Genomic DNA, 22,933 nt, shown 5'->3' on the forward strand with positions numbered 1-22,933 from the left:
TTTTCACTCTCAGTAGATTTACTGCCTTTGGATTTTCATATGAAATGTTTTTTTCAGACTGATAATTCTTAAATAACAGATCTTTAGGTCATTTTTCAGCCCTTTCATTCATATGTCCTAAAGTTGCCAATCAGCTCCCCATCCACTGTTTGTAAACTGTGTTTTCTGTTATTGCAGTTTTAGCCTCTAGATAAGTGACCTTTGGGCCCTCAAATCCTTTGCTCATGGCAGACACGATAACTTTGAGAAGGTTATTAAGTCCCTTATAGAGTGTCAATACTTTTAGAGCTCATCCACAAGCTTCACAAAGCCAAAGGCTGATAAAAAGCATGTCTTGTTTTTTAAAAATTTCAAATTTAAACTCTTGTCAATCTGCAGCGACCCAGACTGTAGCAGTGAAAGTGATCATAAATAACAAAACTCACTTCGTAGATTTTTTATGTTCAGACAGAGAGAAATTCAAAGTCTAAAAAATGAGTGAAAAGTAAACTGGATTTCTAAAACTGTTAGTAACTGAAAGTGTTGTTATAATAAATAAGGACATTTGTTGTTTTGAATATGATTTGTAAGATGACAACATCCCATGGAAAATGTATCTACTTAACATTGCCAGTAGCTAATTTTTTAAAAAATTGTGACAAAAAATTTCCATAGGGATAAATAGAGCAGAGATTCCATTTGGTTTATTGCGTGTTACGTGGTTTGAAATGTTGAACTGGATGTTAGGAGCTTTCTAACTTTTGAAGCGAGAGAAATATAAAGAGTTGTGGTCCCACGGATAGTTCTGCAAACCCTTCATTATTCAAGTAATGGACATACGTGCTAAGGAAACTAAAACAGTGTTTTTCAATGGAGAAGTGGAAGGTGAGACTAAAACTTATATCTCCTTAGATGATTGTTTCTACATTTGAACTAAAAAGATGCAACTGCTCAGCTTCTTTTTCTTCTTTGTTCATCCTGTATAGAGAACAAACCTAGATAGTTCACTAATACCCTTTTTCATTATGTGCATATAATTTCAGATCTTTTAGTTAGTAAAAGTTACTGTAACTGTTGATAAATGTCTAAAAGTGGAGAGGCCCTAGTATTGTTTCTGTACTTAATGAGCTATAGGGGTTTCAGAAGTTCCTGAATTACTGCTAATGCATAGTGCATTAGCTCATTAAGATAACAGATAGAATGCTAATCTGGGTGGTAATTAGTGTTTAGACGTTGAGAAAGAGGTATGCTCTGAGTAGTGGACTGGGGACAGAACTCAGTCCTAGTTCTGACTTTGATTTCTTTGTTGACTTGGGCAAATCACTTTAACCTCTCTGTATCAATTTCCTCATCAGTAAAACAGGGCTAAAACATATTTATCTCAAAAGGGTGTTGGGAAGCTTAATTAGCATAAATGTTTGAAAGTACTTGGAAGATGAAAAGCATGTATAAGTGCTAGGTATTATTGCTTCTGTTGCCCCTCCTTAAAATGTTGTCATACTTAAGTTAATGAAGCACATAATGGGAGAACTCCTAATTCAGCAGAAAGCTTTGTAGCTTTGCCTTTACCTGTTGAGACTTAAGCCATGTCTGTAACAGATTTTGGTCCATGCAAGTTATGTCGGCATATAGCTCCTGAAATTTGTACATTGCTCAAGCATGTGCATACTTGGCTGCTTGTGCCGGTGGTGCACATACCCACCAGGAGTGTTTGTGTTGATGCAGATTACAGTGCACCACAGTTAGGTATCATAACGTGCCAGGTGCTGCCGTCAGATGCCATGCCTTTTGGGGGATTTTTGCAATGCATTTTGGGTAGAAATGAGGTATGCAGGGATCTCTGGGAGCTAGAGGTCAAGTTCTCAGCTTGCAACTTTCTCCATTCCATAATGAAATCCATAACTCATATTTTCACGTCTTTATTTAAAAACCTGCGCAGCACTTATCAGTCTCCACCTCTTCTGACAGAAGCATGGAGCCCACAGATGTGTGTACTATTTTTCTGAATGCTGCAAATATAGGATGCACGATTCTCCTGTATTTGCAGACCCATAGGAAGTACTACAACAACGGGGACATGACAATTTCTTGGAGGACAGAGTGCTGAGGGACACAGTGAAAAACAATTCAAGATTATTAGTGGCATTCATGGAACAGCTGCAGATGGTGGAGCACTGTTTCTAGGCCCAAGAAACGAGCATTTGTGGGGTTGAACTGTAATGCAGGTTTGCGACAATGACCAGTGGCTGCAGAACTTTTGGATACAAATGGCCACACTTCTGAATCTGTGAGCTGAGCTCACCCCAGCCTGCCAGCACAGGCATACCAGAATGAGTGGTGCATTGACAGTGGAAAAATGAGTGGTGATCTCACTGTGGACGCTTGCAACCCTGGATTGCTACTGGTCAGTAGGAAATCATTTTGGAGTTGGAAAATCCACAGTGGGGGCTGTTGCCACACAAGTGTGTAGGGCCCTAAATCATCTCCTGCTACACAGGACTGTGACCATTGGGTCACGTAGTGGATGGATTTGCAGCAATGGGTTTCCTGAGTTGCGATGGGGAGATAGATGGTACACACAGTGGTGAGCTGGAGCTGGTTCGCACCGGTTTGCGCGAACTGGTTGTTAAATTTTGAAGCCGATTTAGAACCAGTTGTTAAAGGGGTGGGCAAACCCCGGCCCGCGGGCCACATCCGGCCCGTGGGACCGTCCTGTCTGGCCCGCCTGAGCTCTCGGCTGGGGAGGCGCCCCTGAGAATCCCTTTTTAATTTTTACTCACCTGGCGGCACTTCGGGACTTCGGCAGCGGGTTCTTCACTCTCTCCGGGTCTTCAGTGGCACTTTAGCGGCGGGTCCTTCAGTGCTGCCGAAGACCCGGAGCGACTGAAGGAACCAGTTCTTCAGCTTTTGCCAGCTCATCACTGGGTAAACGTATCCCTGTTCTGGCACCAGCCCACCTTGCCACAGAGTATGTCAACCGAAAGAGCGACTTTTCTATGGTTATAAGAAAAGGAGTACTTGTGGCACCTTAGAAACTAATCAATTTATTTGAGCATAAGCTTTCGTGAGCTACCCTCCCCGTCCCCCCGCCCCACACACACACACACACACACACCCTCCTGTTGGTAATTTTCTACTATTACCAACAGGAGAGTGGGTTTGTGGGTATGTGTTGCGGGGGGGGAGGGAGAAAACCTGGATTTGTGCTGGAAGTGGCCCACCTTGATTATCATACACATTGTAAGGAGAGTGATCACTTTACATAAGCTATTACCAGCAGGAGAGTGGGGTGGGGGGAGAGAAAACCTTTTGTAGTGATAAACACCCATTTTTTCATGATTTGTGTGTATAAAAACAAACATCTTCTGTATTTTCCACAGTATGCATCCGATGAAGTGAGCTGTAACTCACGAAAGCTTATGCTCAGATAAATTGGTTAGTCTCTAAGGTGCCACAAGTCCTCCTTTTCCTTTTGCGAATACAGACTAACACGGCTGTTGCTCTGAAACTTTTCTATGGTTATGCAAGTGTTGGTGGATCACCAGGGATTCTTCAGCAATATCAATGTGGACTGGTTAGGGAAGGTGCATGGTACTCATATCTCTAAGAACACAGGACTGTTCAGAAAGCTGCAAGTAGGGACATTCTTTCCCAACTAGAAGATTACCTTTGGTGATATTGAAATGCCAATAGTGATCCTGGGGCACCCAGCCTACCCCTAGCTCTGCTGGCTCATGAAGCTGTACACCAGCCACCTCAACAGCATTAAGGAAAGATTCAACAACTAGCTCAGCAGATGCACAATGGTTGTTGAATGTGCTTTTGGGAGATTGAAGGGACACTGGCAGTGTTTATTCACTAGATTGTATCTCAGTGAATAAACTGTCCCTTCAGTGAGAAAAGTATACCAATGGTTATAGCTGCCTGTTGTATCCTGCATAATCTCTGTGAGGCAAAGGGAGGAAAGCTGGTACCAGGGTAGAGGGTGAGTGGCTGTCTGTTGACTTTGAACAGCCAGACACAAGGGCCCATTCCAACAGCCCAAAGTAGAGCTATGCAGCTGAGGGAGGCTTTGAAAGAGCACTGTAATGGTCAGCCCTTGTAGTGTTCTGTGCTTGCCTGTTTTCTGGGCTTGGAGCTTTGGTGCTGTTAGGAACAGTATAGTCCTTGCTGTACATATACAAGTATGGCATGCTTTGAATACGGCTATGCGTGCTGCAATATGTATTGTGAACTAATAAAGATAGTTTTATTCTCCAAAAATAGAAATCTGTTGAGTGGCAAAAACACTGCAGAAAAACAATGTGCAAAAAAAATGCCAGGGACTGCAATACAAACTTTTAACATAAATTAATGGACCAGAACTTTAAAATTGGAAAGGCAGCGAACATTTCTGTCCATTTCAGTGCATAGATGTAGTGCATTGTGGAACATATACATGATGGTTTGCTCAGATCAAAGTGAAGCTGTGGTTTTCCTTGCTGTCCTCCAGCTTGGAGTGGTAGGGATGGGCTGTGTGGAGCTACTACCATGGAATTTTCCCAGGACTGCAGAGGATGAAGAGTCTGGGATTTTTGGACCTGTAGGTCAACAACAGGGTCTGCAGCATTTGGGTTTGCTGTCTGAGAAGAACCATAATCTCCTGTTGCATCTCCCACTTCTTTTCCTGTTGGGACTCCTGGGCCTTTCTCCTCTCTGCTCTTTCCTTCTCTATGCCATCTGCCCTGTTGGCCCTCCAAGCCCTTTTTTCGTGGACTGATGCAGCATGGGCTTGCAGGATCTTACTGAACATGTTGTTCTCCTCAGGGTCTGACATTCTGTGGGTGTTGAGGGGTACCCCTCAAGGCCACGATGACAGCAGCTGTTGATAAAAAGAGACAGATGTATTAGTGGAGTTATAGTCACAATAGAAAGGGAAAGTTAAGTTTCAAAACTCCCTTCCCTTACTTCCATAAAATCTTTTATTAAGACATGCTTATTCACATTACAGCTTTGGAGTTTCTCTGCATAGCACTGCACTCCACCCTCTGCCATGGTGAGTATGGCCTGCCAGGAGTAAGGCAGTGGGGGAAGGAATTTTGGTTTCATGAAATAAAATTTTGTTCTTTATTTCAGGGATATGACCATAGTGCAGTGGCACTCAGTATTGGTACTATTTATTACAGAAAGGGGTGGCTTTAGCTGTTATCTCACTCCAGAAGGTAACAAAGGCACAGAGAGCACCCCCAAGCTGCCCAGACCCAAATGTCACTAACCTGTTTACTGGTGCCAGCCAAACTCATTGCAGTGTGGCGAGAGAAAGTGTCCTACCGCGGAGGAAGAAATAAGGCTGCCATCCGTAGAAGTCTTTGGGAGAGGATTGCAAAGTAGCTCCATGAAACTTTCATTGAGATTTCCTCTGAGGATACAAGGGACATTCCTGTATACATAAACAAACTGTTTCTCATGCCTCCTTTCCTCCCCACTTAACCAAACACGGGAACGAAGAACAGAGTGGTCACAGTCGTAGAGAATGGGGCATTGTGGGACAGCTGCTGGAGGACCATTAGGGTCAACACAGATCATGCAGTGTCTACACTCACACTGTGTTGACCTCAGTAAGCTGACCATGGCTCTCCGCCATTCGGGAAGGAAATTTTACTATGTTGTCATAAATGGGGCACTTACATCTGCAGGAGACGAATATGAGTGTAGACACATGCACAAATAGGTCGACACAAGGTGACTTATGTCATCCTAACTTTGTAGTGTAGAGCAGGCCTCAGATCTACACTGGAAACTTTTGTTGATATAACAATGTTGGGTAGGGGAGGTGATTTTTTTTTACATTTCTTAATTGGCTAAAGCTGTAGCATAGGTACAGGTAAACTGGCAAAAAGTGTCCTTTTGCTGTTGGAGCATAGTTAATTGAGGGAACTGCCAGAGCCGTCCCTTGAGTAGGGCTAATCAGGGTGACCCCCCTAAGCCCTGTGCTTTGGGGGCCCCCACTTTTCAATAAAATTGGGGCTGTCCCAACATTTAGCCCTTTGTCCTGCATCCTGACTGATGTACGATCGAGACGCCATTTGTCCTGATATTCACGTGAGGTGGGAGGTAGGCGGGTGACAAGTGTGAGGAGGCGAATGGGGAGGTGAGTGATAGGCGGGAGCGGGGTGAGGAAGCAGGCAGGCGAACAGTGAGGAGGAAAGCGGCGAGTGGGGGGGCACCGGAGAGACAGTGAGATACTAGCAGGGAGGTGAGTGACTGGTAGGCAGGAGGGGGGTGAGGAGGAAAGCACGGTTGGGCGTACAGGGTGGGGGAAAGCGTAGGATGGACGGCAGGGAGACTAGCGGGGAGGTGGGCAGCGGGCAGATGGGTGAGGAGCAAGCGGCAGCCGGGCAGGTGGACAGCATCGAGGAGAGAAGTGGGCAAGTGGGGGAGGTGAGGAAGCGAGGGGTGGGTGGGTATACTGGGTGGACAGCAAGAAGACTAGCAGGGAGGCTGATTTGTCCTGGCCCCTGGGACAGCCCTGGGAACTGCTTTAAGCTCTCCTGGCCAAAGTATCTTTTGCCAGTATAAACTGTGTCTGTACTAGGAGGGTTTGCCAGTACAGCTATACAGGTATAGTTATGCTGGCAATGATTTTCTAGTGTAGAGTAAGCCTAAGGACATGTTTACAGGGAAAATTTACTGGCATAACAATACCAATATAATTATATTCCTATTGGTTTAATTCCCTGGGTGGACACTCTTCTGAAATAAGTTATCCTGGCAAAAGGATTTTTTGCTGGTACGACTGCATCTACATTAAGTATTTTGCCGGCATAGCTATGTTAGTTAAACATAGATGTGAATCCTGCAAACAGATCAGCATGAGTGTGTCTTGTTATCCATACGGAATCCCACTGATCTTCACCAGTGCAGTTCTAATTGCATGCTTGGGATCTCAGGGGTGCATTCCTACTGTTCATGTTTCAGATTCTTATATTAGTATTGCATTTTTTTTTAGTGTAAGTTCTATTCAGTAAGACTTTGTTACCTTTGTAGGATAAAGTCCAGAATCTGCTGGAATCGATAAAAATCCAGATTAAAATGTATCGGTAAGGCCAGGAGAGGTTATAGGGCCACTTTCAGAAGAATGTTATAAAGGAGTGTCAGTGTTATTTTTTTCCAAAGGCAACTGTTTGCATAGGGTCAGAGGAAACTGTTATTGGTTTTGAAATAAACAAATAAATGTAGAATCATAGAATCACAGAATCATAGAATATCAGGGTTGGAAGGGACCTCAAGAGGTCATCGAGTCCAACCCCCTGCTCAAAGCAGGACCAAACCCCAACTAAATCATCCCAGCCAGGGCTTTGTCAAGCCTGACCTTGAAAACCTCTAAGGAAGGAGATTCCACCACCTCCCTAGTTAACCCATTCCGGTGCTTCACCACCCTCCAACTGAAAAAGTTTTTCCTAACATCCGACATAAACCTCCCTCACTGCAACTTGAGACCATTATTCCTCGTTCTGTCATCTGCTACCACTGAGAACAGTCTAGATCCATCCTCTTTGGAACCCCCTCTCAGGTAGTTGAAAGCAGCTATCAAATCCCCGCCCCCCAATTCTTCTCTTCTGCAGACTAAACAATCCCAGTTCTCTCAGCCTCTCCTCGTGAGTCATGTGTTCCAGCCCCCTAATCATTTTTGTTGCCCTCCACTGGACTCTTTCCAATTTTTCCACATCCTCCTTGTAGTGTGGGGCCCAAAACTGGACACAGTACTCCAGATTTCTTTTGGCCCAATCCTCTAATTTGTCTAGGTCCCTCTGTATCCTATCCCTACCCTCCAGTGTATCTACCACTCCTCCCAGTTTAGTGTCATCTGCAAACTTGCTGAGGGTGCAGTCCACGCCATCCTCCAGATCATTAATGAAGATATTGAAGAAAACCGGCCCCAGGACCAGCCCTTGGGGCACTCCGCTTGATACCGGCTGCCAACTAGGCATGGAGCCACTTATCACTACCCGTTGAGCCCGATGATCTAGCCAGCTTCCTATCTACCTTCTTGTCCATTCATCCAGCCCATACTTCTTTAACTTGCTGGAAAGAATACTGTGGGAGACCATATCAAAAGCTTTGCTAAAGTCAAGGAATAACATATTCACTGCTTTCCCCTTATCCACAGAGCTAGTTATCTTGTCATAGAAGGCAATTAGGTTAGTCAGGCATGACTTGCCCTTGGTGAATCCAATGATGCGAATGGTTCTGCAATCACATCTGGCAACTCTTTTAGCACCCTCGGATGTAGTGCATCCGGTCCCATGGACTTGTGCTTGTCCAGCTTTTCTAAATAGTCCCAAACCACTTCTTTCTCCACAGAGGGCTGGTCACCTCCTCCCCATGCTGTGCTGCCCAGTGCAGCAGTCTGGGAGCTGACCTTGTTCATGAAGACAGAGGCAAAAAAAGCATTGAGTACATTAGCTTTTTCCACATCCTCTGTCACTAGGTTGCCTCCTTCATTCAGTAAGGGGCCCACACTTTCCTTGTCTTTCTTCTTGTTGCTAACATACCTGAAGAAACCCTTCTTGTTACTCTTAACATCTCTTGCTAGCTGCATCTCCAAGTGTGATTTGGCCTTCCTGATTGCACTCCTGCATGCCTGAGCAATAATTTTATACTCCTCCCTGGCCATTTGTCCAATCTTCCACTTCTTGTAAGCTTCTTTTTTGTGTTTAAGATCAGCAAGGATTTCACTGTTAAGCTGGTCGCCTGCCATATTTACTCTTCTTTCTACACATCGGGATGGTTTGTTCCTGCAACTTCAATAAGGATTCTTTAAAATACAGCCAGCTCTCCTGGACTCCTTTCCCCTTCGTGTTATTATCCCAGGGGATCCTGCCCATCAGATCCCCGAGGCAGTCAGTCTGCTTTTCTGAAGTCCAGGGTCCATATTCTGCTGCTCTCCTTTCTTCCTTGTGTCAGGGTATTGAACTCAACCATCTCATGGTCACTGCCTCCCTGTTATACACCAGGTTATACAGGTTGTCATAAATATAAAGGGAAGGATAACCACTTTTCTGTCAACAGTGCTCTAAAATCCCTCCTGGCCAAAGGCAAAACCCTTTCACCTGTAAAGGGTTAAGAAGCTAAGATAACCTTGCTGGCACCTGACCAAAATGACCAATGGGGAGAAAAGATACTTTCAAAGCTGAGGTGGGGGGACGGGGACAAAGGGTCTGTCTGTCTGTGTGATGCTTTTGCTGGGAACAGATCAGGAATGCAGCTCAGAACTCCTGTAAAAAGTTACAAGTAATCAAGCTAGAAATGCGTTAGATTTCTTTTGTTTAATGGCTGGTAAAATAGTTCAGCTGTATATTCCTGTTTTTGTGTGTTTTTGTAACTTAAGGTTTTGCCTTGAGGGGTTCTCTGTGTTTTGAATCTGACTACCCTGTAAGGTATTTACCATCCTGATTTTACAGAGGTAATTCTTTTACCTTTTCTTTAATTAAAAGTCTTCTTTTAAGAACTTGATTGTTTTTTCATTGTTCTTAAGATCCAAGGGTTTGGGTCTGTGTTCATCTGTACAAATCGGTGAGGATTTTTATCAAGCCTTTCCCAGGAAAGGGGGTGTAGGGCTTGGGGGGATAGTTTTGGGGGAAGACGTCTCCAAGAGGGCTCTTTCCCTGTTCTTTATTTAACATGCTTGGTGGTGGCAGCATAGGGTTCAAGGACAAAGCAAAGTTTGTACCTTGAGGAAGTTTTTAACCTAAGCTGGTAAGAATAAGCTTAGGGGGTCTTTCATGCAGGTCCCCACATCTGTACCCTAGAGTTCAGAGTGAGGAAGGAACCTTGACACAGGTGTATAACGTTTATAACATTTTAATGTTATACTGGTGTATAACATTTGAAAGAGCCCTAAATTTTGCTTTTGTGTCTTAGTCCTGAGGGCTGTTACAAAATTTGTGATAGAAAGTAATGGCAAAAGATTATTCTCCTGTGAATACTTGTGAACTGTTTGTTTTATTGGGCTACAACTGCTGATTTTGGGTGGAGAGAGCAGTGGCTTTATTGAATGGCTGCCTCAAAGTGCCTTGTAGTTTAAAAGAAACAAACACAAACAAAAAAGTGACTGAAAAAATGGAACCTTTTTGCTATATATATCGGTTTCCTGCATATCTCAGATCTACCATATAGATCGTACTTTATTGCCACATGCATCATCAACAAATTTATCAACTGAATTCTGATTGCAAAATCTTTATTACAGACGTCAGCTGGCCTAGTCTTGAGCGATTCCAAGCATTATTGACTTGTCAGCAACTCCCACTGACTCAGGAAACTCCCTGAGTGGCAACACCCTTCAAGATCAGGACCAGTGTAAGAAGGCAGAAAGGCAGGGATCTGGAAGAAGATGTTAATAGTAGGCAGACTTCTGGTTGTTAAACAGGGCTCAGGATTTATTAGTTTTATTAATCAGGGTCCCATATGATGCTTACCCCAACTCTTTCCCCTGCCCCTCCACCCCCAGCCACCCCAGCATAGTGAGGCAGACAGAGCATATTTGTTTTTCAGATCCCAGATTGATTTTGCCATGCTGGAAGTTAGGGAAATCATATTTGTACTTGTAAACTATACAAATCTGAAATGAAGTAATTGAGAGAGAATAAATATAGAATCCCGTGATGTCATTTTTAGAGTCACTCTTCTGACAAGAGCTACACTTTAATATTGAGTGTTCAAAGGTCTGAAGATCTGAGGGATTAGGGACCTTGAAGGAAGATGCTGTGATTTTAAAATGTTGCAAGATGTGGTACTGTCTGCATGAAGTCACATGACCTTGCGAGCCATCTAGCTTCAGTAGACAACAGGAGAAGAACAGGTTTGCAGCTGAGACATTAAGAGAGATGATTATACAAAGAGTTCAAGGATCTAGAGTGCAAAGGACAAAAGACAGCACAGAAATGGTAGCAAAGATTCTTTAGGCATAATAGCAAAGGTAGGCCTTGTTCAAGGGACACCGTCACACTTGTGTGAAAATGTTATATGCAATATGTTATATACTTTACTTGTCACAGATAAAAGTGTGATACCACACCAATTATTAAAATCACTGAGAGTTCCTTTGTTTGGTATCTTCACTATAACCCCATTGGTCTACTTATCTGGCACTTTTTCCATTTCTCAGACTGATGTAAATAGTGGGGCCAGGATAGATGCTGCTAATTTAGGATTTACCTTGAACAATTCTGCATTCAAGTTATCCTTGCCAGGAGCTTTCCCATTTTTTAAGGATTTGATGGCTTGAATGATTTCTTCCTTAATTGGGGTGTCTGTGTTGATATCAAGATCTTCTTCTGCCTCCTGGATGTTTGCTTCCTCTTTAGGTGGCTGCCTGTTCAGCAATTCTTTGAAATGCCTGGTCCAGCACATTTCTTGTTCTTTTTCAGTTGTTAGTAGGTGTCCTTGTTTGTTCCTGATGAGAGTGTTTGTTGATGTCTGCCGTTTACCACTGATAAGCCGTGTCATTTTTTAGACAGTTCCTTGTTCACCATGAGCAGCTGCATCCTCTGCTTGTTTTGCCAGATTATCAATATAATGCCATTTGTCCGGTCTCACAAGGCGTTTGACCTCCCAGTGTGGCTTGGTATACTGCTCGTGGTATTTGTCCTTTAGCTTTCTGGGATTTTGTGTCTAAAACTTTTTTCTTCAGGGCTCATCTGGTTTCTATGGCATTCCATGTACTGGGTGTAATTCACTCCTTTCTTCTGTTCTTTCTGTAGCCTAGACAGGCTTCACTGCTCTGTTTATAAATTGCTGTTACTTTGTCCCACTTCTTGTTGATCTCCTTCTCTTCATCAAGGTCTGCAAGTGCTTGAAGCCTGTTCTTTAGCTGCAGAATGAAAGTTTTCTGTATTTCAGGGGACTTTAGCTTGCCAATATCATAATGTCTATGTCCCTTGTTTGGTGGACCCACACTTCTCAAGTTTAGCTTGATGGAAGCTGTCACAAGCTGGTGGTCTCTGCCAACATCTGCACCCCTTCTCACTTTCACATCTGTCAGTGAGCATCATCATTTGCCATTGATCATGATATGGTCAAACTGGTTCTTATCTCTGCCATTTGGCACTTTTATCTGTGCCAAGCAAAGTATTGTGTAAGATCATAGTCCAGCGTATATAAGAGGCAGTTGATAGTGTTTTCCGAAAAGAGCAAGCTGGTTTTTGGAAAAGGTGTGGATGCACAGGCCAGATCTTCACTCTACGAAACATAACAGAACAGTGTTTAGAATGGCAATGGCAACGCCACATACATTTCATAGACTTTGAGAAGGCTTTTGATAGCATTCACAGGACGAGCCTATGGCGCATTCTGTGGGCATATGGAATTCCTTTCTGTATAATCAACATCATCAAAAGCTTCTATTTCAGCTTTACATGCAATGTTGATCACAATGAGCTCAGTTTTTAAGTTAAAACAGGAGTACATCAGGGGTGTGTCATGCCTGCAATCCTCTTCAACATTGCCATCAACTGGATAATGCGGCGTACAACAGAAGTCATGCCAAGTGGCATTAAATGGACACTCTTCTCATCCTTTGAAGACCTGGACTTCGCAGATGATGTCGCTCTCCTATCGCATACCCAACACCATATACAAGAAAAAACAACTCGACTCAATACGTTCAGCCAGCAAATTAAACTGAAAATCAACTGCAATAAGACAGATATCATGACCTTTAATATTGCCTTACCATCCCCAATATGGATAGAGGATTATGTTCTCACCAATGTAGAAACATTCAATACTTGGGCAGTACCATCAGCCAGGATGGTGGAACCAGGCAGGACATCGGGAACAAAATCAGTAAAGCCAAGAACACCTTCAGGAGCTTAAATATAGTCTGGAAGTCATCAAAATACAGCACCAAAACCAAACTCACAATTTATCAGAGCTGCGTACTTTCAACACTACTTTATAGTGCAGAATGCTGGGGAATGAGAAAGTATGACATGTCTAAACTGTCTTCGTTCCATACAGCCTGCCTCAGAAAAATCCTCTATATCTTTTGGCCCAGAACAATCTCAAACCGAGATCTATTTACACAGTGCAGCCAAGAGGATCTGAGCACCATCATTGCCAGGAGGTGCTGGAGATGGATCAGTCATGTGCTTCGGATGGAAACTGATTCCATCACCAGAGTAGCAATAAGATGGACGCCTGAAGGCAGACGAAAACGAGGCCGCCCAAAAACAATATGGCGAAGAGCTGTGGAAGCTCAGCTGAAAAACCTGGGGCACAGCTGGGGAACCGTTGAAAGACTTGCCAGAAACAGATAGGAGTGGAGGAGCTTCGTCACTGCCCTAAACGCCAGAGGCGTAACGGGAACATGATGATGATGAATATGTTATGTAGCTACAAGTAGCTATAAAGAAAGAAGTTAGGAAAATATTATTTTTCATCTTGTTTACTTTGTGGATTTGATAGCTATTTATCTATAGTAATTTTCACTCTTTTCTCTGTATAGTTAAGACCCCAATAAACATCAAAAGGAAAACTGAAAAAATTCTTATAAAATAATTAATCAGTTTTTTAAAACAAGCAGAATATGTTAATTAAAGGGTACTTTATTAGCAACTGGAATATTTGGAAATTAGTCAGTATAAAAAATGCATGTTGACAGTGCCCCTATGAGCAAGATAAATGGCTAACTATTCAGTGAAGCTGTCTAACATATGCTTAGTTCTCTGAGAGCTTAAGCATTCAGGAAGACAGAAAATAAATCCTCAGTTATGGCACTTGTCAAAAATAATCTGATCTGTGATGAAGAATGAAGTAAGTGGATAAATAAGCCCTTTCAGAGCAGGGGCCAGGTTTCTTTGTGTCTTGTGCAGCTCCGAGCACACTGGTAACAATAAAAACAATACAATGAAAAGTCAGATGATGTCGTTGCAGGATTTGGTACTTACAAATGGTATTACGTTGTGTGCAGACTTAGCTCATATGATTTGTTGTCTGTGGGTATGTCTGCACTGCACTAAAATACCCATGGCTGATCTGTGTCAGCTGACTTGAACTGCAAGTTTCGAGCTGCTTGGCTATAACGTTTCAGTGTAGACTTTTGGGCTTGGGCCAGATGTTTGGGTCACAGATCTTGGGCTCCAGCCCGAGCCCAAACATCTACATGGCAGTTTTATAGCCTTCCAGCCTGAATCCCATGAGCCTGAAGGCTTGTCTACACTTACAGCGTTGCAGCAGCGCCTCTGTAGTGCATAGTGAAGACTCTAGCTATGCCGATGGGAGAACTTCACCCTTTATTGGAGGAAGAGGACTAAAAGTCAATTGAACAGGACTGAGCAGGTTGGTCTAGTCACTTGACAGTAAAGACTGCAGGCCAGTGTTGGATGAACGAGTACATGGAAAAAGTCGTTGTAGGTAAGAGGGAAGCATATAGGTTTATGAAGTAAAGAATATTTCATGCAGGAGAGAACTAAAACAGTATATAGGTTAAACTAAGGAAGGCTGCATACTCCTACACAAATGATGGAGGATAAAAGCAAGGTTGCATTAGAAGTTGTAAGGTACTTTTTGGATGCTGTATATAGGGGACAAATATTCAGTGGAAGGAGATACTAGTGGGGCTAAAACTGGTATGGAAGATCAAAGAAACAGATATTGGTAAACTGGATTCTATCTTTTAGTGCTCCCAATGTGAAGATAGGGAACAGATGTCATAAATAGACACACCTTCCCCAAAGAAAGAAGACACTGTGAATGGAAGTGGCCAAAGATAAAAGGAAACATTAAACAGATATATTTGTAGTCTCTTTTTGGAAACAGAAGAGGTATCAATGGACTCGAGAAACACTACCATTAACAGACATTTAACAGGGGATGTAAGGATTATGCAGGAAATTACAGGTTTGTAAGCTTGATTTAAACAGCGAGGGAAGATGCTAGAAAGCCTAATCAAATACATAATAGAGGAACACCTAGAAACTTTGGATTTAATGAAGGATAGAAGGCACAGATTCACAAAAGAGGGATCATATCTAAACATTTTGATGGACTATTTTGATGAAGTAACCACAAGCACTGACAGAGGAAGCCCTGAACATAATTTACCTGGATTTTAGAAAAGCTTTTCAAACTGTACAGCACAAAAGACTAATCTGTGGGGTGAGTAAGTATGGCATAGGGAGAGCTACTTTATTTGATTTTAAAAAAACCTAACTTGGATACAGAAAACATAGGAGACTTGTGAATTAAAGCAGTTTAGGTTGGAGGAATGTGAATAATGGAATGCCTTAAGGATCATTATTTGGGCTGATTTTGTTGAATTTATGCAGCATATCGATAGCATGGAAGAAAGAACAAGTAGTAAGGTGATGAAATGTACTGATAATACAAAACTGAGGGAATGTCAGTACAAAAAAGGCAGGTGTTAAAATTCTGAATGACTTGACAAGGAGGTGGAGCATTGGCAAATAAGTAAGCACATGCAGTTCATTTTAATGTAGAGGAATGAGGCAAGGCAACAGAAGAAAAAAAAAAGAGCTATGTACCCCAGATAGTCATACAACTTAGAACACTGCACAGAAGGATGTGAATAACACTGTAAATCTTCAAGCAAAGTATTTGTTAGCTGTTTTTTTAAAAATGAAAGTAAAATTCGTGGACACATAGAAATATGGAGTATTTCTGGTACTGACCAGAGGGAAACTGACCCTCATGATGTCGGCGAAGACTTCCTCAATCTGGCACCGTTTCCCTGACCCTCGGCACAAGCTGATGGAAGTGAGGGATACCACCCTCCAGGGTCTCCCCAAGCTGACTCATGCTTGGATACAGAGGCAGAGTCCTGCACCCAAACAAGGGGCTGTTACCAGTATCCATCCTGCATCCCACCAGATCCTGGTGCAGGTGCCCCTCAGGCACCTGTCCCAGAGGACAGTGGCACATGTAGGTTGAATGGCCATTTTGGAATCTGTGGGGTTTTCCCGCTGTACGAGGACCACCTTCACCGAGTACAAACGGCAAGGTGTCCAAGAGAAGGACACCTCCGCCACACCGTCTGCCCCCTGACCAGGACTCGGTACGGCGCCCGGTACCAACACTCAGGACTTAGGCCTGCATGATGTGATTGATGTAGAAGTAGAGGAGGAAGGCCCCCTGCCAGTTTAGGTCTTATCCTCATCCTCCTCAGACGAAGGAATGTGCTCATCTACCCTGAATAAAGAGGCCATTCGCCTGTGGGACTTCTGCATGAAACATTCAATCCACCTCAAAGCTTCCCACATTCCAGGAGCCCGGAACACTCTGGCAGATCACCTCAGCAGGTCTTTCTCTTCTTACCACAAGTAACAAAATTCATCTTCCAGAGGTGGGGGTTTCCGCAGGTAGGCCTGTTCACAACCAAGCAGAACAGGAAATGTCAGCAGTTTTGCTTGCTGCATGGTCATAACCTGGGCTCCCTTTCAGATGCCTTCCTACTCCCATGGACAAAGCTCCTGTTCTATGCATTTCCCCCCATTCTTCTGGTATACAAGGTCCTTCTGAAAGTCAAGTGAGACAAAACAAAGGTTATTCTTATAGCCCCTGCATGGCCACGCTAACACCAGTTCAGCACGCTATTGGATCTATCAGTAGCACCCACACTGCTGCTCATGCCCCTCCCAGACCTGATCTCACTAGATCACGGCCGTTTGCTCCACCTGAACCTCAAGGCTGTCCACTTGCCCATGTGGAAGCTGCATGGTTGAATCTGGTGGAGCTGGCCTGTTCAAACCCATCTACTAGAGGACTTATCTAGCCACATGGAAGCGTTTCTCAGTGTGGTCTTCTCAACAAGGCCTCTCACCAACTCGGTCACCTCTCCAGTCCATGCTGGAAAACCTACTCCATCTGAAACAACAGGGCCTAGCCATTTCATCAAAGTGCATTTAGCAGCAAAATCAGCCTTCCACCGTGTGGTGAGTCAGTCTTCTCACATGAAATGTCCATTCTCTTCCTCAAGGATCTAGAGAGGCTTTACCATTAAATTTGTGAACCTATCCCTCCGTGGTCCTGTCGAGACTCATGGGCCCTCCTTTTGAGCTGTTGGCATCACGCCCTCTGTGGTATCTCTCCTGGAAGGTCAGCTTCCTGGTAGAGATTACCTCAGCTAGAAAGGTCTCAGAAATCAGGGCCCACACACGAGAACTGCTGTATATGGTGTTCTTTTTAAGAACAAGTTCAATTGTTCCCCCACCCAACGTTCCTCCCAACGCTGGTCTCATAATTTCATAGTAATCAGGCTATTTTCCTGCCATTTTTCTTCCCCAAACCGCTCAAGAATACGAGGAGCGGCATCTTCATGTGCTGGATTTTAGATGCACACTGGTCTTCTAAATTGAGAGAAACAAACAGCTCCCTAAATCCATGCCACTCTTTGTGGCAGTAGCAGACAGAATGAAAGGTTTCAGCACAGAGAATTTCATCCTGGATCACTGCCTGCATTCATATGTGCTATAAGCAAGCGGGTTCTCTACCTCCTGCCATCTTGACAGCACATTCAACAAGAGCTCAGGCTTCATCAGCAGCGTTTCTGGCCCAGGTCTCCTCCCACTATGCCATCACCTAACAGACCAGCATGATGCCAAGTTTGGCAGAGCCGTGTTGCAATTCACATGTTCATGAACTCCAATCCCACCTCCTCAGGTACCACTTGGGAGCCACCTAACGTGGAATTGACATGAGCAAGCATTTTCCATGTACCTAAAATTACTTGTGCATCAGACTCAAATTCAGCATGTGGAGATGCTGCCAAATCTGCTAAGCCCTGGACTGGGGTCTTTGACAGGAGGGTATTTTATTGAAGGGCTGTAAAGAGCTTTTGAGAGCCAGTTGTGCCGGTTCAGTAGGAAGGTGAAGCCAGAACCATGGTAAAAATTAGAATGAGGAGGTTCATGAACTGAACCTAAACTATCTAAACCCTTGTTTATAACAGGGTTCAAAAAACAACTAGATAAGTTCATGGAGGATAGATCCATCAATGGCTATTAGCCAGAATGGACAGGGATGGTGTCCCTAGCCTGTTTGCCAGAAGTTGGGAATGGGCAACAGGGGATTAATCACTTGGTGATTACCTGTTCTGTTCATTCCCTCTGGGGCATCTGGCAGTGGCCACTGTCGAAAGACAGGATACTGGGCTAGGTGGACCTTTGGTCTGACTCAGTATGGCCGTTCTTATGTTCTTATCCTGCATCCTACCCTGATGCAACATGTATCGTTGTCCCCAGTTGTGGAATGAATTGCAACCTGGCACAGTTTAGAGCAACCTTAAGGTTGCTGTAGTTGGTCCAGATACTGAACTGGCCCCATCAAGGTCGGGGTGTGGAAATGTGGTACAAAGCAACTTTTGCTCCCCACCCTTTACCTGTGCCCAGCACTACTTTAGTACAGCCCGCTATTTGTCATTGACTCGTTGCATTTCTGAAGCCTAAAAAGAATTCCTTACATCTCTCCTTTATTTTGGTAACAAGATTTTAACTCACAACTCTAGTGTTCCATAGCTTTGTCTGAATTAAATTTGTGTTGGAGCATTGTGGTTTAGTATGCTTTTCATGAGGCTTACATGTAAAACTGAACAACTCTATCACCAACTAGTTGACTTTTTAGGATGGGATGTTCAAAACCACTCAATATTGACCTAACCCTTCATCTTCCTAAAAGTCAATGGGAGTTTTACCATAGCTCTTTTAAAAATCCTACCCTGAAAGTTCACAGATTTAAAAAAAAAAGTTTTATTTTTAAATAACGAATTCAGGTTAGAACTGAGAAATGAATATTTATTAATAGAAACAAAATTGTCGTCGTAAATGGCTCATATTTGAAAGGCCAATGAACACCTTAACAAAAATTTATTTAAAATCTAGAATGTGAAAAAAGCAACAGAAAAGGCAGGAATTAACTTGCATTAAAAATCAGTCATAAAAAGAGATGAAATGAAAAAGTTGTATTCTTGATAGCTACACCATGTCAGTGTTGGCAAACAAATAAGAAAAGCTCCCTCTTACCCCTCAAATGTCAAAAGTTAAAAAAAATGTTAGAAGAAGTCTGTTTTAATAAATAAATTAATATTTACTCAATAATACATAAAAGCCATTGTAGGGTCAAAATGATGGTGATTTCTTTCTGCTTTTCCTTATTATATCTACTTCATTCTAAATAGAGAGAGTCAGAAAATGGAGGGGGAAATGCTCTGAACATTTTTTTTTCTTTGTATAACCAAAATCTAATTTCAGCTAATTTTTTCCAACCAGATCTAATAAGAAATTACTAAATATCAGTAAATGTCTGTTGGCTTTTTCCTTTGTTTGGAGAGAGGAATGAAAATTTTTCTCTGTCTGTCTGTCCAGACTTTGCCATGCCACCTTGCAAATGTCTAGAAGGGACCCAAGAGACTCATATGCGTTTTTCGGTTACAACCTGTTCCTACATCCATTTAGGTCCATGACAGTTTTGCCGTATTGACCACAATGGGAACAGGATTGCAGTGAAAAATGATTGTTTAGAAATATAAAAGGTATGGAAATAAGTTCGTGATGTTTGTTCAGCACATTGTGAAAATGACTGGTTTTGATCTCTTAAAATCTAAACTCATTGATACACAAGTTTAGACACTTCTAGATAAGTGTATGCTGTGTTAATAAAAGTTGATGGTAACATTTTAGAAGCTGCTTTGAGACTAAAAAAGAACCAATGTTTGATCTAGCAACAATGACAAAAGCATTCTTTTCTTTGTGATAAAAGAAAACATCTATGTGGATCTGCAAATATGTCAAATCATTTTGAAGAGGCTAGTAAGTGCTGGTATTTTTTTGTTGTTGTCAAGTGATTTTATTCTTTATCATTAGACTTCAAAGAAGAAAGAAAGTGTGTTCTGTCATCATATTCATCAGTCATAATTTTTGTAGACGATTCTTGACACACACTATGTTTTACTGTGCTAACAAGAGAAAAGACCAGCCATTAAGTTTATGTGTCTTGGTTTTTCAACAAAGTCACATATCAGGAATAATGCTAGGAGTATGCTAATAAACAATATACAATGTTGGCCAACTGGGAGTAAGAAATATTTTCTAACTAGTTCTAAAGGGAAACAATGTTTTTTTAAAAAAAGAGTGATTGTTGTTTACGCAATATATGTTGTTCTATATGTCAGCATCAAAAGCCTCTTGTGAAGAGCTCAACACAATAAATCTTTGATCCTGATTGTCATTATTTAAAGGTCTCTGCTAGATTTAGATGTAGTAGAGTGTTTTCATGCTTACCTACATATAATAGTAAGATTTTGGATGGCATCTGTTTAGAATGCATTTCGGCAGACGATTTCCTTGTCACTACATACAGTCATAAAATAGGAAAAATAATTGGAACATCTTAAACAGCAGACCTTTCAGATTTTATTTGTAAAATTGAATGAAAACCAGACTTGTTCTTCAAGTGTATGGTGATTTCATTTCTCCATGCAAGGCCTTACCTTGGTTAAATTGCATGAAATTTTTCAAGTTGGTTCAAGTGAAAAACAGCCAAGAGATCTGTAGTTGTTTCCATTGAAAACCACCATGGCACATTTTGTTACTGTCATTAAGAAACTTAAAATAGTCACCGATGGCCTCAGCTTATTTTTGAAAAACAAAAGATTTGTAAAGGTATCCCTGTGAGAACAATATATCAGACTGGTTCAGGACTGACTTTGGTCATTCAAGTAGCGTTTCATTTAATTGGGAAATGAAGGCATTTGTTCATCCCCTTTCCATTGCTTCCGGAGGGCTTTTGGTTGGAAAGGCACAAACAGAAACGTGAGGATATATCTACACTGCTGCTGGAAGTGAGCCTCCCAGCCTGTGTAGACAGACTCATGCTAGCGGGGACTTGAGAGCCAGAGATCCAGCCCAAGCTGCAACATCCACATTGCTATTTTTTTGAGCACTGTCTCAAGCCCCACTAACGCCAGTCTGTCCACCTGGGCTGTGAGGCTCCCAGCCATAGTGTAGACATACCCTTTGGTTAATTCACTTTCCTGAGAGGCGGTAAGTAGGTTGACGGAAGCATTCTTGGGTTTGAGGAGGAATGGGACTAGGATACATGGATTTTATTCCTGGACCACCATTACTGCATTATGGGCCTGATCCAAAAGCCCATTAACATAAAAGGAGGGACTCCCATTTGACCTCTTTGCACCTTACCTTACAAATCTGTAAACACGGGCATTATCACAGTACTTGCCGTGCAGTGGAGTTGTAAAGCTTAAAAACTGCCATTTGTAAAGAGCTACGAGAGATTCAAGTAAAAGGTGCTACAGATGGCAAAGTGTTATTTAATATTAATAATTAATTCTTAATGAAAACACCTCTGGAGCGCTTTAAATTATCACTTTGAACTAGCCATTTGGAGTTATAATGAAATGGTTCAGGCTGCATATTTAAACACATTTTCTCTACCCTTATCTCTTTAGAAGAAGACCTACCAGTGCATCAAGTGTCAGATGGTTTTCTACAATGAATGGGATATCCAAGTTCATGTTGCAAACCACATGATTGGTAAGTGAAGCACTAAATCTTGTGGAGGATAGATAGCCCTTTCTCCTTCTCGTGTTCATCATTGCCTGCAAAATTAAACAGAGTTAAGGAGAAATTAATTGTGCAACCGTCAATGGTTTACCTAGGCATGATTGATTTTTTTATTCATATTATTAGACCTGATAAAGCATTAGCATGTTTTATTTTCTGCAAGGGCTAGTTTAGACTTCTGCAGAGAATTATATATCTACTTCCAGTCAAAACACAGGTGATTAACAAATTAAACTTCTAATCATTTTTGCATTATTGAAAACAAACTAACAGGAATGGTTAATGAACTGGATGTTAGCTTTCCGTAGAGTTTTAGACAGGTTTTAATTTCAGAAGTTATTATGATAATGACACTACAGTGTGCTGCTCAAGCACCTTGGTACCAAAATCAAAACTAGCAAGTTTCTGTCTTTAGGAAACATAAATAATTCAAATGGCCATAAAAATAGTATTATATGTTCTGTATAAACAGTCTGGAAACAATTTGGAGTGTTTCTCTTTGTACAAAATTAAACACCATATTTTATTTTTAAAAATAAGGAATTGTAGTACTCAATAATAGGGTCTGCATTTTTAGATACAGACGTTTAAAAAATATTTTCTATTTGGATTCCTGATCCAAGCATGGCTTGATATTTACAAACCTATGTTAGAGTTGTGAGGTGGAATAAAACAAAAAGAGCATTTTCTTCAATATTCATATTTTCCCATTACTTGCTTATTCCCATGGGGTTGCCCACAAGGTTTTCAATTTGGTAACCACTCAGTAATAGCTCTAAGAATTCTACCAATCAATTAAATTTATCAAGCACGTCTTTTGCCCGCTAATAAAATAACATTGCCATAGTTGTCTTATTTTGTTATTAGCCTCTTTTCAGAAATTTCACATAGCAAGCAGGGAATCATTGATTTTACACTTACTTCATATTGTTTTTCTTGTAACGTAAAAAAGTGCAAATTGCAATAGGTACAGTACAGCAGAGCAGCCAGTAATCACATGTCCAGTTGGTAAGAAGTTTTTCTTTTTAATTCAATAACTCAGATATGTCTGGGCTGATATAACAAAATATTTTATTACAAGCAAGCTTGTGAATTTCTTCTGTGAATTTCAGTAGTTTGGTTGGACTATAAGTGACCTGACAAAATTAATGAAGTAGTGTGAGAAATAGCCTATTAATAAGTTCTACTACATTTTAAATATGAACATTCAAGTTCTTTGCAGAAAAATGAATAAACACCAATTATGAGTTGGGCTTGAAAGGCAGTTCAGTGGTTTGCTTGTTGGATTAAGTCTCACTTTTGACATTCTTAATCTTTGGGGAAAGATAATGAACTCCTTCATAATGTTAAATCTGGATCAGTAACTTAGAATTTAA

The 22,933-nt window shown here is 41.9% G+C and overlaps 1 protein-coding gene across 6 annotated transcripts in view; it reads left to right on the plus strand.

Moving 5' to 3' along the window:
• The window catches only part of ZNF521 (zinc finger protein 521), a 269,241-nt gene that overhangs the window by 121,792 nt on the left and 124,516 nt on the right, over nt 1-22,933 (plus strand). For all 6 annotated transcript variants that reach the window (XM_073331350.2, XM_073331352.2, XM_073331354.2 and 3 more), the window contains one exon: nt 21,443-21,527. In XM_073331350.2, the coding sequence (XP_073187451.1) occupies nt 21,443-21,527 (85 nt within the window). The remainder of the gene's footprint in view (nt 1-21,442; nt 21,528-22,933) is intronic.

The sequence above is a fragment of the Lepidochelys kempii genome, chromosome 2, assembly GCF_965140285.1.
Source record: "Lepidochelys kempii isolate rLepKem1 chromosome 2, rLepKem1.hap1, whole genome shotgun sequence".
NCBI classification, from domain to species: Eukaryota; Metazoa; Chordata; order Testudines; family Cheloniidae; genus Lepidochelys; species Lepidochelys kempii.